Source organism: Trifolium pratense, linkage group LG3, assembly GCF_020283565.1.
Source record: "Trifolium pratense cultivar HEN17-A07 linkage group LG3, ARS_RC_1.1, whole genome shotgun sequence".
NCBI classification, from domain to species: domain Eukaryota; kingdom Viridiplantae; phylum Streptophyta; class Magnoliopsida; order Fabales; family Fabaceae; genus Trifolium; species Trifolium pratense.
Genome location: NC_060061.1, coordinates 7981576 through 8000253, shown reverse-complemented (window position 1 = coordinate 8000253; position 18678 = coordinate 7981576). Strand labels below are relative to the sequence as shown.

Sequence of the window (18678 nt, the reverse complement as noted above, 5' to 3'; positions counted from 1 at the left end):
CACGGCATAGTAGAGCTCCCCAATTCACCAGCATCGGCAACGGCGATACGGTGCATTTCCTCCAATGCCCGTTTCACCCTCTTCGCCTTCACCATATTTTCTTCAATGGGCTTCAGATCCTCTCTTAGTACGCTTTGTTTGTCCAGAAGGTCCACCAAAGAATGGCGCCGGGTAATCAACTTAGCAATGTCATCCCTAATCTCGCCTTGAAGAGCCCTCTTCCTCTTCACCAGCGGCTTCATCTCCTTATTCAGCATCGCCAGACGATCATCCACTCTGCGCTCCTCATTGAAGCATATCCCCAAGATTTCCTCCTGCACACCCATAGTCTCTTTAGTAATTTCTATCTGGCTGTCAACAGCTTCAGTGACTTCGGCGTGGCACTCCTTCACACCTTCCACAGCGATCACAAAGGATGCACTATCCTTCAGTTCCTTCTCCAGACGCAGCACACTGTCAAGAAAACGTTTCTCTTCCTTGGTCAACCTCCAGCAATAATCATTAAGTTCTTTGACAAACTCCGAGAATTCACCAAAATCGTCCATTAAGTCCTCCGTACTCAGGTTTAACATACGGCGGAGTCGCTTAATGACGGGGGAAGCAGGGGACTGACCACATTCAAAGGGAAGGCTTTTAGGAGACATACTGCAGAAGGAAAACTCTCAAGAGAGCAGGTGAGAATGTGACGAGTTGATTCTATCAAATGCTCCATTTTATAGAGAAAATATCCCATCGTGGTATCGGTGAATGGAGAAGCGGTTAATAGATATGGTCTAGGAGCACAAGAACGTGTGCCAGAAAGTGGGGGGGAACGTGATGAAATTCTTCCCGCGCTACAGGTTTTGGAGGGAAAATTCGAATCCTACTCAAGCACTTCATTCCTTTGGACCTCGTGCTTGGGGGGCTGTGGACTGGGCAATGGGCTTAAGAGAATATCCAGTAAGCCCAATTAGAGTAAAAAGAATGATAAGCCCAAATCAACTAAACCCTAGAGCGTCCAATAGGCGATTAGAAGCTAAGGCGTGACTGGCAACCTTAAAGCAACGCCAAAGAGGGCGAATCCAATGCTACGGTAAATATCTTCCCCTTCCTGGTATCAACCGCTAACTTAAGAAAGAAGAAATAAACTTCTAGTAACTGCCATAGCTTGGAGACCAAGGCTCTCATCCCTACTTTCACGCTGCATCACCGAAGAAGATGCTAAGGACCGGATTTTCAGGAACCCTTGCTTGGAGAAGAAGACTAGAAGCTCTATAAATAGCTCCATACTTTCATTTGTAAAAGGATCGAATTCTGACTTATTAAACTCCCAGGGTTGTTGGGATTGAACTGAGTGTAATCACACCATTTGATCAATAATACAAACCCCCTCGTTTTTTACCAGAACAGTTTGGATTTCACTATACTGTTATTATGGTTTCTTAATTTGCAACTACAGCCTGTGGGATATATAAATATATATTAAACATAACTACAACTATAACATGCATATCAATAAATTTTATTATTTATAATAATTTATTTTTTCTTTTTTCCTATAACATCATTTACTATTCTTTATTTAATTCCACATATTAACAAATAAACATCAACAAAAAGTTCTTTTCAATTGTTTTTTTTTATTTTTTATAACATCATGATGTTATAAAGTGGGAATATGTACTCTAAAAGATAAAGTGTTGAAATTAATGCAAACTCGAAACTTGTGATGCACTCTACGCATAGATGTGGGGTATGTATATTGGTATGAATTTGGCTTGGAGATAGAGTATTACTCACTTTCAAGTTAATAGTGACTTAAATGTGCTAGTCGATATGGTCACAGGAAATTATACCATTAAAGGAAACATACTTATCTTGATTTGGCATATTTGGGATCTAAAGAGTATGAGCTGACAACTTCAGATCAACCATACTTGGCGTGAAAGAAATAGATCAGTTGATTGTCGCTTTTAAACTCTTGATTTGCATGTTTTGGAAAATTCTCCTAGAGATCTTCAAATCGAAGCTCCTTTTTTATAACATAACTGACGCTTACATGTTTCGAATTTGTTCGCTTAACTTCATAGGTTTTTCATTCCTCTTTGGGGGCTTTGCCCCCCCCCCCCTTTTGTAAAAAAAAATTACTCAATAGTTATTGCATCTTTAATATATATCTTTTTATAATGATGAGGGCCTAAGCCCGAAAAAAAAAAGATTACAGCGATTTTTTTTTTTGGAGGATGATTACAGTTTCAATGTTTCAATGTACCATAAAGATTACAGTGATATCAAAGTTCTACTATGTGTGATGCTAAGACGCCAATAAAGGATCATAATATTCCCGTTTATAGTTTATTTTGCGCTAACTGGATTATATTATCTCTCCTACCAAAATCTTATTTTTGATCTTTCTATAGTTTTTAAGGATTGAATATTAATATTTCATTTCACTTTTTTTGGCTTTTATAGCCTCCCTTTATTTGGTTACTCCACTTCCTTGATGATTTTACTTTTACAAACAGATAAAGGTAAGATCTAAAAGGATAAAAACTCACTATTTTATAATCACTTTGTACTACTAAAGATGATTAACCATGTTTGATATTATTAGTATGAGATAGAAATGGTTAATTAGAATAAAATATATTCAAATACTATTATATTAAAATCAGATATGATAAGATTTCGCCAATCTTTTATTTCAGTTGAATTTTTTATAAGATTTTTAATATGGTAATTGTGTTATAGACTAGATGTAGATTATTATCTTTTGAGAAGTTAAATTAGATTCCATATTTTTCATGAAAGAATAAAATGCTCATTAAAACCCAAAGTATAATCAACTTTTGGGGAGTTATACAATGAACTAATTACAAAGTAGTGTACAAGATATCTCTTTTTTTCCCCTCCTTTCCTACATCTACAATTCAAGGCATTAAGGAAGGTAGTTACGTTCTAAAGCTTCATGCTCTAGTGGTTGAATCCTTATAATGGTTTCTGGCACCGGCAACACAACTGCTTGTACCTGCGACCCAACAATCTTTTGACAAGTTTCAAGAAGACATTGTCTACACTTGGGACATGACGAGTGTTCCTTTAGCCATTTGTCAATGCAACAAACATGAAAACCATGGTTGCATTTAGGCAAAATGCGCACCTTTTCACCCTTTGTGAACTCCGAGATACATATCACACACTCTGTATCCAAATTAGGTAGTTTCAACTCAGTCGAATAGCTCACCGTTGGGAATGTTTTGAGAGCTTTCTTTTTTATTCCTTTGTTGGCCAATTTTTGTGAAGAATTGTTACTTGAACTCGAAGAATCGTCATTGTTGATGTCTATGTTTGAAAACCTTAAGGCACACCTTATGATGGAGTTTAATGCAAGTGAGCAAATAAGAGCACATAATAGGACTGCAAGTATCATCACAACATTTGAATCTAATTCATGAACTCCAAAATATGAGTCGGTTGAATTATGTTTGTTTGTTAATGTAGGGGAGATGGTTGGTGATTGATGATCAATTGTGTCTTGGAAGAGTAACCTTCTTGTGTGAGATTCCACAAGAAGCTCATTGATGAGTTGTGAAGTAAAGGAAGTAGAAGCATACATGGTTTTTTGTTGGGGAAATTGGTGAGTATAGTTAATTAGATAAGTGCTTGAGGGTTGTTGTTATATTATACTAGTACTAGATAAGGGACTATATATAATGGGTATGGTAGGATTGCTTTTATTAAAAGTTTGAATTTAACTATTACTATAATAATTTTGTGTCTAGATTCTAGTTGCTTGTTACTTAAATTATGAATCAGTGAGAATTTACTACACGATTAACTCTTATCCAAACGATTGTAGTGATGTATTGGGTGTTGGAATATTTTATTGGTAAATATTTTTTATAAATTATATCAGTTATTTATCAATTATGTGTCTTAATTATTAGTGATTAAAGTAAGCAAAAAAGCTAATTAAATTTCTATTTTGGTAATGAATTAATTAGTTAATTGGTATGAGCTCATTATGAGTGGATGTCATGATAACCGTTTCACAATAATGAGAACCCTAGTGAATTTTCACGTTATATATAAACTATGGTCCCCAATAATCGGACATTGCATATTGTCTTTTCTCCCATCTGAGGAGTGCCTAAAGACATAAGGAGTCCAATTTGAAGAAGAATCACAAGCCAACAAGTACTCGTCATTCTTCTCTCACTTTCTTTGTGTTTCAAGATCACTACTACTAAGAGAGGTTAACATCAAAGATACATCATCCAAATATTCTTAATACCGATCTTTTATAAATCAAAATGCCATATATCCTAGAATTATACACATGCTTCTTTGTTTACTTTTGTTATTGAGCATGTCTTGTATATTTAATTATTAAATTAATTCCAACAATAAATTGATTAGTCTTACATTATATAATGTGGACTATAAATAGGCAAAATATTAGATATATAAAATATATAGATGAAAATATGACATCTTAATTAGGAACATATTGGTCTATTGTTGCTCCCGGTATTACATCACTCCCCAACATGATGCATACATATATACTTGTGTAATAAATATATTATGGCCGCCCACTCACCTGGCTATACTGTGTATTAGAATATATAATTGGATCTTAACAATACTTTTAATTACAATCTTCATGCAAGTGGTTAATTAGATCACAATATGTCTCGTTTAAGAAGTTGTGGTTCCTAATTAAAGCAGTAGAGATCAAATTGACAAAATGTTTAAGCTATAAATTTGATCTGCAATCTAATAATAATAATACTACTTGTCTACAGCTATACGTACTTTTATGTGAAAGTGCTTGTGGTTTTTTTTTTTTTTTTTTTTTTTGCTTTTTGTTTTTATTGATTTGTTTAGCTTATTGGAAATTTGATTAATTATAACATATTTGGATAGAGTACTAGGGCACATTAGTGGATTAGTAACCGTGGAAGACAAGAATTATATAGTCTTGGTTTGGCTATCATTAAAAGCAATATGTTTTAGCTTTTGGATGATACAAACAAGTACCAACTTGGTTGGATACGTATCTTGATTGGTTGGATATCACTACGGTTAATTGTTTCTTTTGCACGGCCAACATCCCGTGAGAGACAAAGAGAAAAGAGAAAGGTACTAGAGACCAGAGATAGAGTCGAAAACTGGGAATTGTGTCTAATTCAACTTTACAGAACCGGCTTGTAAGGTGAGGATGACCTCTATTTTATAAACACGTATTCAGACTATCTCGCAATCGATGTGAGACTTCTTAACACAGACAACCAATTAAACTCGCGTCCGAACTCTGCATTACCGAAATCCCTCTTCCGAAAATTAAAGGTTACCAACAAAATATTAATTCTATTAAAATTAATTTTACCACGGCATAAGTGCATAACCCTAACCTTACCAAAAAAAAAAGTGCATAACCCTAAATTATTTTCTGACAAAGTGTTTTCTAATTAATTTTAGAGTTTAATTGTTATCCAGTGTCAATAGAAAGATTTTGTACACATGCATCTGATGTGTTGCCATATCATTTAATGAACGTGACACATTATGTGTTTTTAAAAACAATTCATGATGTAGTGCTATATTATTGGACGCATGTATAAAATAACTTTATGTGAATTAAATTAAATTAAATTAAATTAAATTCTTAATGTTATTGTGTGTTTATATATGAATTAATTAATTGAAATGTCTAAAACTGAATGAATACAGTAAAACATAACAACTTATGTTATTTTCAACAAACAAAATAATGTGTTTGATCTTTTCTGCGTGACAAGGATAACATGATTTTCATGAAAAAATGATTTCTCGTGTTGAAGAGTGTGGATCTATAGTTAAGTGTATTACAGTATTTATTGGATAAGAATAGGTTAGAGAGTGAGATATACAGTTGGAATTTGTTTATTCAATGAATATCCCTTTCCTTCAATTCAAGATTCGAATTTTAGGCAATTCCCTGCTCACAACAAGTGGTTGATTATACAATTTTGCAATTTCTATTTTCGCTTATTCAGCAGTAACTTCATCAATAATCAATCATAATACACACATATACCATTAATTAATCATCATCATCTTTATTCTTCTAGGGTTTAAGTTTAATGCTTTACTTACACCTTTGATTAGACCAATTGCCTAACTTCCAACCACTTAAGTCCACAACATATATAGTGTCTAGTTTTTTAATCAAGAATGGATCATATATACTCCCTCCGATGCAAAAATAATTTTTTAGGTTCATTAAAAAAACTGATGTATAGACCAGATAGATCAAGTTCTTCAATGAATTTAATAAGTAATTTTTTGCCTATAATAGTAACTAGAGGGAGTACAATTCAATTAAAAAAACTCGAGTTTGAGTTTATTGGGCTTAGTCCAAAGACCCTAGTTTAGAAAGGTGCCCCTCAATTGAGAGTGGCACTGCCACTTCCTGACCTCTAAAAGTTTATATGTAATGGAGCTTGAGGTGAAATATGAGGGTTCATATTAAATATTTCAATTATCAATTAGAGCTAATTAGTTTAAATGTCTCTATTCTTTAGTGTTTTTTCTCTCCATAACATCAAGATTTTTAAAGTGAGAAATATGGCCTAGATGAAGTTTGAATTAAATAATTATGACGATCAATATATCTCAATAAATTACTATTGCGTTTTTATCCTTTAAAGTACATTAGTAGATTTTTTTAACTAGCAAAAACAAAAAGTACACTCCTTATTATAGGATCAAGACCATGTCATACACCACAATGACATTAAAATTTTAAAGCAATAATATATATGTGTGATGCTAAGATGACAGTATAAGATTGTAATATTCCTGTTTACTACAGTTTATTTTGTGCAAATTGGATTATATTATCTCCTCCCAAAATCTTATGTTTGATCTTTCTAGAGTTTAAGGATTTGAATAATATTAATTTAATTTTACTTTTTGGCTTTTATAGGCTCCTTTTCCGATCTTTTTGTTTCATTGGTTTAATGTGCACCTTTATTTGGTTACTCCACTTCCTTGATGATTTTACTTTTACAAATAGTGGTTAAGATCTAGAAGGAAGGATAAAAACTCGTTTATAGTTGTTAGAAATAATATAAAATTATTGATGTGGCTCTTATCTTAACAGCTTAAATTTTTGGGATAATCGGTTATTTAATATGGTATCAGAGCTTAAATTGTTAGGATAGAATCACGTCAATGATTTCATATTATTTCTAACAATAGTTCATTATGCACTATTCAAAGTCTTAAACAAAAGTAAATTTATTCGATGATTAAGGTCAAGTTCGACCGAGATTCGGACCACATGTTCTTGCACAAGCTTTACGTCTGCCATATCTCCCTTGACATTAATGTCAAGTTCGTCTGGGTTTCAGACAGAATCATGGTCGGTGGCCTCCTCCTCCTCCACGTCCTTCTTGTTACATTTCCGATACAACCACATAATAAACATAATACATAAAATACATATTCAATTTAAACATCTTAATCAACAACTCATATCAAACAATCAAACAACTCATATCACATTTCTTGCGCATCCTCTGAAATTACTAAAATACATCTTCCGCTATTTAAGTAGCACCGGTCTAAAATCTTGAAAATTTCATGTTAGAGGATATTTTTCTATCAAATTTCATATTTTTATAACGTTCACTACTTAAGCTATGATTCGAAATCTATACTTCGAAGGCGACGGTGTGACACCAAAAGAAGCTCTAAAAAATTGGTGTGAGTTTTCCTAATTGGATCCTTGTTTAGTATTGGGCCTCTACCCTTTGGGCCTTCTCTTCTCTCTCACGAAAACAAAAAGAATAAAAAAGCGCGCACAGGAAAGAAGATAAGGAGGGAAGAAGAATGTGGGGCTTAACGTGCGCCTTCTCTGCTTATCCTGCGCATCCTGTTCGAACCTCCATTCCAACAACATCTACCGTTCGCTATGCCTCTCGTCTCTCTATTCCTGTCAATCCCTTCGTTCCAGAGGTACTCTTCTTTTTTCTCATACTACCATTTCATTTCTTCAAAACTAGTATTCATTATTGATTTTGTTGCAAATTGCAATGCAGGTTATTGAAGCTGTTGATTCCTTGCATTCTGAGTTCAGAGATGTGGATAATTTAGTTGCATACAATACTAATCGTGTTCTTAAAGCTTTTCACAATGTTCGACTCGGGTCACATGTATGTAATGTAACCATGTCCTTTCATTAATTCATTTCGATAATTGCTTTGTAAATCAACAGTTTGACAGGAATAACTTATAGAAATAAGCTCAAAACAGCTTATTAGGCTCTGTTTGGCAATGTCAAATTTTGAGGTTATAACCTGTTTAGTAATGTGTTTTTCTCACAAGCTTATACTTATTTTGATAAAAATTAAAGATTAATTAAACATATCTTTTTCATGTCATTTCATATTTATAAGCTAGTCCAATCACTAATTTTACCAAACACTATAAATTCAATTAGCTAGCTTATAAGTTATTCACTATAATTTCATCCACTATAAGTTAGCTTATCAGCTATCCGGTATTTTTTGCCAAATAGAGCCCTTAGTGTCCTTGCTTATTATGTCCTCATCAAGACATGTCATAAGTTGTTTCTATTAGTTCTCCTAAAATTCTTACTAGTGTTTATGATAGTAAATAAGTTAATTCAAAATATTCCCTAATTGGCTCTTAACATAATATTGCTGTCAGCACTTTGGTGGTTGCACTGGTTATGGTCATGATGAAGCTGGGGGACGTGAAGCTCTTGACCAAGCTTTTGCAGAAATTGTTGGGGCAGAATCAGCTATTGTTCGTTCACAGGTTCTTAATTTTCCATGTCTTTATATTAGGTTACTTGCTAGCTAGTTCTTACTGAAGTTGGTTATATATGACTTATGCTTGGTTTGGGTAAAAAAATTAATTAAATGCTTATAGCATAAGTGTTTATGTATAGGTTATTTCTATATCAAAAGATAAGGGCCCGTTTGGATTGACTTATTTTTGAGCTTATGTGTAACAGCTTATGTAAATAAATAAGGTTTTATGTATTATTATAAGATTTTGAAGGTAGTTTATGAAAAAATAACTTATAAAGACACAATTTTTGCTAGGGAAAACATATGAAGTAACATAATAGTTTATTTATTTTCATAAGCTCAAAATATATAAGTCAAATCCAAACGGGAATTCAAACTGTTTTCATAAGCTATTTTGAAGAGTATATAGAAATAAGCTGAAAACAGCTTATAGACATGGCATTAAGCTGTTTTCATAAACTCTCCCGAACGGCCTCGTAAGTGCTTATACAAGTAGATAAGTTCAAATTAGTCAAATCAAATATGCCATTATAATAATCTCATGTCAACAGTTCTTCTCAGGTACCCATGCCATCACTTGTGCTTTATTTGCCCTCTTGAGGCCAGGAGATGAGGTAACACTTTTTTTTCTTCTTCTGATATTCTACGCCTTTCATTCTTTACCAGCAGTTTGGCTCTATAGTTGTATAAATTTTTTTCCTATTGAATTTGTAATTGGAATGAGGTTTTTAGACTAATATAGCTATCAGCTTTTGGCAGTTGCTGGTGCTCCCTATGACACGTTAGAGGAGGTAATTGGGAAAAGGGAGTCTGGTGGTTTAGGTTCCCTCCAAGATTTTGGGGTCAAATACCGAGAAGTTCCGGTATGCTACTAATTGTAATTAATATTTTTTCCAGATTTAATTCATTAGTCTTCTTTATGACTCTTCCATGACATTTTTGCATCAGCTTGATGAGGATGGTGGACTTGACTGGAATGCACTGATGCATGCTGTCAAACCTGAAACGAAATGTGCACTCATACAGAGGTCGTGTGGTTATTCATGGCGTCAGAGTTTGAGTGTTAGCGACATAGGGAGAGCAATAAAAATTATCAAAGTAAGATTCACAGTTGTGCTCTTTGCTTTGAAAATGTCACATTATGCTTTAAAGTTATTACTATTATTCAACGCAACCACTCTGGCCATGTTAGTTAAAATACGAGTTGCTCATATATTTTGTCATTGTTGTTTAATTTCCCGTCTAAAATGCCATACAAATAGAAGCTATATTTAATTGTTTGGACATGCTCTATAATAGTAAATCAACTTCAATCCAGCTTCTATGTTTTTGTTAATTTAAACCACCGATAGTTCCCTACAGCAGTCTTGTTTTGCATAGCATTTTTTACCAATAGAATTAGTGGAATACTACTAGCACAACTCTGACTTATTCCTGTTGTGACCTAAAAATATTAGACAACAGAAAATAGTGGCATATAAGAGATGGACATTTTTAAAGCATTAGTGTTGGGATTTTACACGCAAAAGATATTATTTCATCAAAGGATTACTGTCTGCAATTCTCTTTATAATTTTTCTGATCACGAAATGTTCACCTGTAACCTTTTTAACCATGGTATTTTTGCTCTGTGACTTGCTTGAATGTTCAGATGCAAAATCCTGAGTGCTCAGTCATGGTGGACAATTGCTATGGTGAACTTGTGGAAAGCATTGAACCTCCCATGGTGGTATGCGATAGTAGTGTGTGCCACAGTATGTATTGCTTTATTCCAAGGCTGTGCAGTATCACATTTCTACATTGGCTGGCAGGGTGCAGATTTGATGGCAGGCAGTTTGATCAAGAATCCTGGTGGAACAATTGCACCATGTGGTGGATATGTTGCTGGGAAAAAGAAATTGGTTGAAGCAGCTGCGGCGCGTCTTTCTGCACCTGGGCTTGGTGTTGATTGTGGTTCAACTCCCGGTGATATCATGAGAGCCTTTTTCCAGGGATTATTTCTTTCACCTCAAATGGTTGGGGAAGCAATCAAGGTACTGGATTTTTTCATTTCGTTAGAAGATATTATGCATTTCTTGCTTATATCTGGTAGTGAGTCTTTCCGGTTTCTGTACAAGGGTTCTTTCCTGATTGCTGAAGTTTTGGCATCTAAAGGTTACAAAGTGCAGCCACTCCCTCGTGTCCCCCGATGTGATACAGTTCAGGTTTTCTTGCTGAACCTGTGCTATTTTTCGTTCTAGATGACGCATGTATCTGCTTTTTAATTTTGATGTTAAGTTATCAGCAGTACTACTGTACTAGCAAAATATGTTTACGGTAGAAAAGCTGCTGTTGATGTAGGCAAAAACCAGTCACTTAGGAGTTTCTTTCAACATATAACTATATATATCATAGATGATAATTATTCAGATGATAAGTAGAATTAATTTTCAATGCCAATAGGCTGTACAGCTTGGAAGCCGTGAGCGTCTCCTCGCTTTCTGTGAGGCTGTTCAGAGAAGATCTCCTGTGGGGTCATACACCAAACCAATTGCGGGTACCACTCCTGGATATGCATCAGAGGTCTGCTCAGATTTACCTCTACAGTCACTCTCACAAATTTGTTGTGTTTGGTCCTTGTATGATGTACATTATTACTCTGCGATCCTAAGTCGTAGAAGATATTAATAACTCTTTGATATCAACTTATCAGGTGATCTTTGCTGATGGAACCTTCATTGACGGGAGTACTAGTGAGCTTTCATGTGATGGACCTCTTAGAGAGCCATTTGCTGTATTTTGCCAGGTATGTTGGTTTTGTATTAAACAATAGTATCCTACCTATAAATATGATTCACTATTACATATTATCTTAATTTATTTTCCAAATGCAGGGTGGCACTCATTGGACTCAATGGGGATTAGTCCTAGGAGAAGTTTTGAAATCTATAGATGGAATCTAAATTTCAGTGATTAAGTTCATACTACATATTATGCGACAGAGGACAATGTGATTCAGGTTGGTACAAATACAATTGGGGATGGACAAGAATTGTTTACAGACTGAAACCCAAACTACCATGATAAAATCTGGTGTAGCGGGCGAGTTGATGTAGATTTTGGATTTTCAGGTGAGAAAAATAGAGTGAAAAGCAGTAACATACTATGCATACTCGTGATTGGTATGCAAGAGAAATAATGTAAATCTCGAAAGAAGTAACATACTAGCTAATAGTTAGTAGAATATATGCAAGAGAAAGACATGTGTGGTAGCTCAAAAGACACAACACAGAGTATTGTATTCTTCAACAACATAAGAAAAGAAATACTATTCGAACTTCTTGAACTATGCAAGGCAAGAGTCCTTATTCACACTTTATTAATTGGCTAAAGAAGCTGGCTCATATATGGGAGACATTTCAAGTGAGATTATTGAGCTCTAATCCTATTCACAGTTTCACACCATGGATTGAAAAGACTTATCACCAAGAAACTAAGTTTTAGCGGTATAACTCAAAATACTACTATATTGCAAGCGACAATATAAAACGTGTATACTTGATGCCTTCATCTTTTTAAATGTGCATACTTGATGCCTTCATGTTTAGATTAGACAATTTTTTTTTTTTATATATAAATAGATTAGAGAAGATTTTCTATACCTTACACGCTAATTCATCCGTCTCAATTTATAAGCAAGATAGACTTATTTTTTAAGATTTGCTTTTAGTTATTCTCATAAAATTAAATGAATATTGCAAGTGACAAACTTGTTAGATAAAAACTTTGGAATCCACCAAACTCTAGAAAGTTTTATGATAAACGATAATTCAATTTCTTATTTCAAATCTCCTTCAAAAAAAAAAATTTCTTATTTCAAATCTAAATGTCTTTAGATAAACTTTCAATGAAAAAAAACAAACTTATCTTAAATTTACTATCATTTAAATTTAAAAGATAATGATCCTAATAAAAACAAACTTAAAAAAGATAATAACAACTAATAATATTGAAAATTAAAACAAACTTAAAAAAAAAAAAAAAAAAAAAACTAATCTTAATAAGCAGGATTAGAGCTCGTCTGCACGTGCAACTTTTTTTCGATATGCAGAATCATTCCTCCTACCTCACATTTTCTTATGAATAAGAACTCAACTTAATAAAATTTCACAAGCACTCACGTTTTTGCACTTTCAATTTTTCTAATACTAAAAATAAATGAGTAATCAGTCAATTTAGTCCCTAAACTATCAATCTCTCACCAACTCAGTCCCTAAACTATTAAAATCAACTAAAAGGTCCCTAAACTATTTTTCATCCATTAATTTAGTCCTCCGTTATCTTTTTCGTTAACTGTTCTTTAAAACCCTAAAATTCAAAAGCTACTTTAAAATCCTAAACTATTTTCCATCCATCAATTTTGTTGACTTATGTAATGAATTTGATGGATTATGGTTTAGTTGATTTATGTAATGAAGATTATGGTTTATGGTTTAAATTATGGTTAAGTTTGTTTTTTGATTTTTGTTGATATAGCAGTAATGTTTCATTTGGTTTAGCAGTAATGAATTTGTGTTGTTACTAGGTAGTGAACGAATTTGTGTTGTTACTAGGTAGTGAACGAGACAAAGGATGATTTAGCAGTAATGAATTATGTTAAAAATGAATTTGATTTAACAGTATGGTTTAGAGACTATTTGTTTTAGCAGTAATTTGATTTAGCAGTATGATTTAGCAGTAATGATTTAGCAGTGTTGTTACTATTTTGTTGTTTTTTAAGATAGTTTAGAGACTAAATTGAAGTATTTTTTATAGTTTAGGGACTACTAACAGTCACTTAACGGAAAAGTTAACCGATGGACTAAATTGAAGGATGCGAATATAGTTTAAGGACCTTTTAGTTGGTTTTAATAGTTTAGGGACTAAATTGAAGGATGTGAATATAGTTTAGAGACCTTTTAATTGGTTTTAATAGTTTAGAGACTAAGTTGGTGAGAAAGTGATAGTTTAGGGACTAAATTAACTAATTACTCAAAAATAAATACATAATAGTAATAGCCATTCCTCCTAATAGTAATAATATTCCCTCAATTTTTTTTTTTATATGATACATTGAAACATACACACCCTAAAAATTAAGATAAGATGATTAAACCAATATTCCACGTAGGACATCTTTATAGCTTTTTCGGGCCTTAGGTCCACCTCGATAACCACAAAAGAAAATCTAAGATAACGAATTTAATCAATTTATTTATTTAAGCTTTTGCAACTTCCTTCCTTCCTTCCTTCCACTGCGAAACTGGCCCCACCTTTTCACCCAACTCGTTCGTTCGTTCCAACTTCTCTCTGCATTTTCCTTTCCTTCAATTTCTCTCCGATAAGGTAAACTCTCTTTTTTCAATTCTACAATCAATCCAACAACTTTTTATCAATTAATCAAACATCCTCTTTATTAACATCAATGTTGATTACGATGTTAATGTTTCTGTCGTGTTTTTTTTTCAGTTACCTTGTTCTTCTTTTAGTAACCTAGTATAAACTTGTTGTTTTGTTTGCATTTGATTTTTTAAGTACGATGTTGTAGTTAAAAACTGTCTATGTTGGGTTCTAAGCTAAACAATAAAAATTTAACCTTTTTTTTTTTTTTGTTTCTATTAAGGTTTTAACTAGAAAAATTGAACCTTATTTTTTTGTTGTTTCTATCAAGGTTTTAACTATAAAAAATGAACCTTTTTTGTTTTGTTTTGTTTTGTTTCTATTAAGGTTTTTTTAGCTGTTGAGTATTGTTGATTGATGATTCATAAAGATTAAAAGACAATGGTATCGTCTCATGGGAATGCACACTCGGATACTGCAAGGATGGAACAAATAATCACTGAATTTTTTGCGAAAAGTGTTCATATAATACTTGAATCGAGGGCACTTTACGCGTCCTCGCGTAATTCATATGGTGGTTATAAATCAGATTCATCGTCTTCTTCGTCCTCATCCAGTGTTAGGCCGAGGGATAAATGGTTCAATTTGGCACTTCGGGAGTGTCCAGTGGCGTTAGAGAATATTAACAATCACGAGTGTGTTATTGTTGATGTGATTTTGGTTCATAGGTCTCTAGATTGGGATCCCATGATCACAAAAAAGGTTCTTTGTAAAGAAAGATATCCACTTTGCTGCAGTGGGGCAGAATTGGGGGTTGACGCGAAGAGTGAAAAGATTGTAGAGAGATGGATTGTGCAGTATGAGAATGGGAAGAAGATAAAGAATTCTAATTTAGGCACTAGAAGGTCAAGTAACAATTCCTTGCAAAACTTGTATAAGAAATCAACGTTACTTTTGAGGTCTTTGTATGCTACAGTTAGACTTTTACCTGCATATAAAACTTTTAGAGATCTTAATTCGTCTGCACATATTCGTCCCTTTACCCTTGCTCACCGGGTGTCTTCTTTTGTTGAGCCGTTCACCCGAAAACAAGAGTCAGAAATGATGAAATATAGGTTTACTCCTGTGGATACTTCTTCTGGTAGGCTCTGTCTTACGGTGATGTATTGTCCTACGGCCTCGGATTTGAGCTGTGAGCAATTACCTTCTATGTCCCCTCAAGTTATTTCTGACTATGTTGGAAGTCCATTAGCTTCTCCATTGAGGAGGTTCCCATCACTTCCTTTGTCGGGATTGCCATGTCACGGCTGTTCGTCGCCAAGGCGACATAGTTGGAATTTTGATGACAGTAAAGCCTCATCTACTTACATTAATGATTCATCTTTGCCTCTACATTCAAAATCACAAATATTATTGTCTAATACAAGTTCGCGGCTGCATGATTTGCCACCAAATCCTCACTTAAGAGGTTCAAGGTGTACTTATAAGATTGATAGAAATACAAATGTGATGCAAACTGGTGCTACATCTGAGAAGGTAAGCTGTAAGGTGTTAATTGTCGTAGATTTTATATCTAGTTCAAACATATTTGATTTGTTAATCGTTCCTTCTTTCTGCAGGTGTTTTCTCTAGGAAAAGATGAGCTCCAAAAAAATTCTGGAGTCAGGATATCAGCTAACAGCTTTCCGTTTCCACGTATTTCAATTTCCAGTAGGTTTTACCTGGATGATTTTGATGATACTGATTTTAGTTGTCCATTTGATGTGGATAATGATGATATGAAGAATCCAGGAAGCAGGTACTTGTGACTGAAATTCACTGGCATTTATGCTTTGTTTTTATGCTAATCATGTATATAAGATTGACATATATTCGTACACACACAGACACAGACACACGTGCGCGCACATTTTATGACTATTGGACCTCAAAAACAAAAAAAGCACAGTTGGCCCTAGCATGATAACAGTAGTACTCCCCTCAGATTGGAATGCCATGCTTCTGGTCTGGTAGAGTATAGGGTAATAGACTAATATAATGAGTTCTGGGTTGCAAATTAAATGTTGACAAGTTATCCTAGAATCGCATGTTATATGAGATTTAATACTAATAATTGAGTTCACTAGTTGCTTTCAGTTGACAAACATGAATAGTGTGTTTATCAGCCTTCTTTTACCGCTTTAGAGGTTGACCTGTAGACATTAATTTGTAAACACATCTGTTTTTATATGCATAAATATATGGCGGCCTTGACTATGGTTGGATGAAGGGACTGCCGAAAGAATCAACTTAAGTAAGATAGGTCATCTGTGACTAGTGCCGATGAGTCAACCTTGACGCTAGTTGGACGGAGAGACTATCTAAAACTATTGACAGTGTGCTGAGACCAATCACTATATAGTATGCGACTAGATACTGAATTGAGACAAGGCAAAATATGAACTGGGATAAGAGTCACTTGGACAAATGACCAACGAAAAACTTGGAATTGGAAGCGAGACAAAGATATAGTTATTTGTCTTGAAATAAACAAACGACAAAGATGGTAATCTTTTAGGGTTACATTACCATTCTCCTAATCGTAAATAAATAGGGAAGTAATGAATGAAATCATGATAATAACGAAGTACTGTGGGAACTAATTGTAGGTGATAATATACAATACTCTAATTATAAAAGCTGATCTTAGGAGATAAACCAAGACGTTCCAACATAATATCTAAGATATTCTGTGATATCACATTTTCTAACATAAATATAAACCAATAATATATAAAATGACTTCCGAGTTTTTTTTGGGGATAAGGGACATATTGGTTTATAAGCCAAGGATGACTCATTTGCCCAGTAAGTAGTTATTAAGGCAATATAAGGTTGGTTTGGTGGCTGGGGTTGACAAGTTAATGAGTTGAGTGATAAGGAGGTTGAGAGTTTGATCCCCATTAGGGTAGAAGATTTTTGTTCCTTGATTAGTGTAGGTGGTCAGTAATTTTAATTTATTTTCTAGTTGAAACAAGGCTGGGAGAAAAGTGGGAAAGTGTAGACAGCTCAAATGATGATAACTGATAAGTTATCATCCAAAGATGAAAAAGAGAATGACAAAATAGAGTGGCTAGCTATACTAAATTCAGATTTTGATTCACCAGATTGAATCAAGATTCATGATAGGGAATCTGTCTACTTTTTCCTCTTGCACTGTTGTATTAAATTGAATTTGGACTGAATAAAAGAAACGCATAAAGTTCAAATTGAAAATAACTCGACACTGGTAGATATATTCTCCATCTTAATTTGAATGTTGAATACTCCCTCTAGTCTTTAATATAAGAAAAAGTTGACTTTTTAGATACATTGAAAAGTGAATGTATCTAGTCTATAATATAGTCTAGATACATCAATTTTTCAATGTATCTAAAAAGTAAATTTTTTCTTATATTAAGAACCGGAGGGAGTAGTTGTTGTTATCCATTGAGATGAGATTTAGAGGTAAAAACAATCTATCAAACCTAAACACGACAATACGTTTCGGCAGTGATCATTCATGTAGCTGAATCCACCTAGTGAAAATATCTTAGGTTGTTGTTATTACAACAGTTATCCATCAATATAGGAGTGTCCAATTGGGTTTTAGATTAAATTATCACAACTTCACTTGATACCTATACTCATTATAAGTTCATTTATAACTTCTCCATGATGAGTCCAATTTTAAAAAATATACATATAGTCTCGTTTTTTTTGCTATTTCTTAAGTTGTATATATTTGACATACGATTTTCTCTTCTAATATGATTTCTTGTGCATAAACAGAACAAAATCTTTAGATCGTGGTCATGTGGCTGAGGCACTTGAAGCTGGAGGATTCTTTCCCATCAGAAAGTCCAATTATGCTGCTGTCGGTGCGCTTGTACATATGCTGAAGAAAGCACCACCTCTCCATCAAGATTTTTACACTTCTGAACACCCGTCAGTACAATGTGGAGGGCTGCGACTAACAGCAATTCCCTCATTGAGAGATAATCGCACAACTAAACCTATGAAGATATCCGTTCAGAAACCAAATAAAGAAAACCTATCGCATGGCACACACTGTGAAACTCGGAACAACATTCAAGAACTCAATAAGAACCAACAGGCATCCATATCAACTAGGAAAACAACAAGGGATGCATTGGAAGAGTTCCATGGTTACAGGGAGATGAAAAACTTGTTGGTTATGCGAGATATTAAACCACAGATATAATAATACATAGTAAGTATATTACACTTACGCTTCTGCCAAATGGCGTTCATGCTGATGTTAAATAAGTAAAACACATGTATAGTTTTTTCCACGATAAATCAGTCCAGTTGATGAATATGTTCATTGTTTTGAAAATATTTGTAAATATGATGATTAGGTATATGTCTGTTGGATTTTTTATCTAGTGATGATGGGGTCTGATCTGTCAGGCCTGGTACGGCCATATATCGTATCCTTAAAAAATATATATATTTATATAGAATACCTTTC

General features: G+C 33.8%; 3 protein-coding genes across 3 annotated transcripts; 2 read left to right on the top strand and 1 right to left on the bottom strand.

The window, feature by feature from the left end:
• Positions 1-2816: 2816 nt before the first annotated feature.
• LOC123916519 (RING-H2 finger protein ATL78-like) lies at positions 2817-3641 on the bottom strand. Its single transcript, XM_045967991.1, has one exon. It carries the CDS (start codon positions 3593-3595, stop codon positions 2918-2920), a length of 678 nt encoding a protein of 225 aa, XP_045823947.1. The 5' UTR covers positions 3596-3641; the 3' UTR covers positions 2817-2917.
• A 4180-nt stretch (positions 3642-7821) lies between these two features.
• LOC123918310 (uncharacterized protein YnbB-like) lies at positions 7822-12178 on the top strand. Its single transcript, XM_045970318.1, has 12 exons — positions 7822-7986; positions 8070-8183; positions 8701-8811; positions 9359-9421; positions 9557-9670; positions 9756-9905; positions 10459-10536; positions 10619-10840; positions 10925-11011; positions 11250-11369; positions 11500-11592; positions 11681-12178. Exons 1-12 carry the CDS (start codon positions 7861-7863, stop codon positions 11747-11749), a joined length of 1347 nt encoding a protein of 448 aa, XP_045826274.1. The 5' UTR covers positions 7822-7860; the 3' UTR covers positions 11750-12178.
• A 1850-nt stretch (positions 12179-14028) lies between these two features.
• On the top strand, positions 14029-18633 carry LOC123917573 (autophagy-related protein 13b-like). Its single transcript, XM_045969334.1, has 4 exons — positions 14029-14171; positions 14553-15701; positions 15785-15963; positions 17976-18633. The coding sequence occupies exons 2-4, from the start codon at positions 14607-14609 to the stop codon at positions 18406-18408; spliced, it is 1707 nt and encodes a 568-aa protein (XP_045825290.1). The 5' UTR covers positions 14029-14171; positions 14553-14606; the 3' UTR covers positions 18409-18633.
• Positions 18634-18678: the final 45 nt, after the last annotated feature.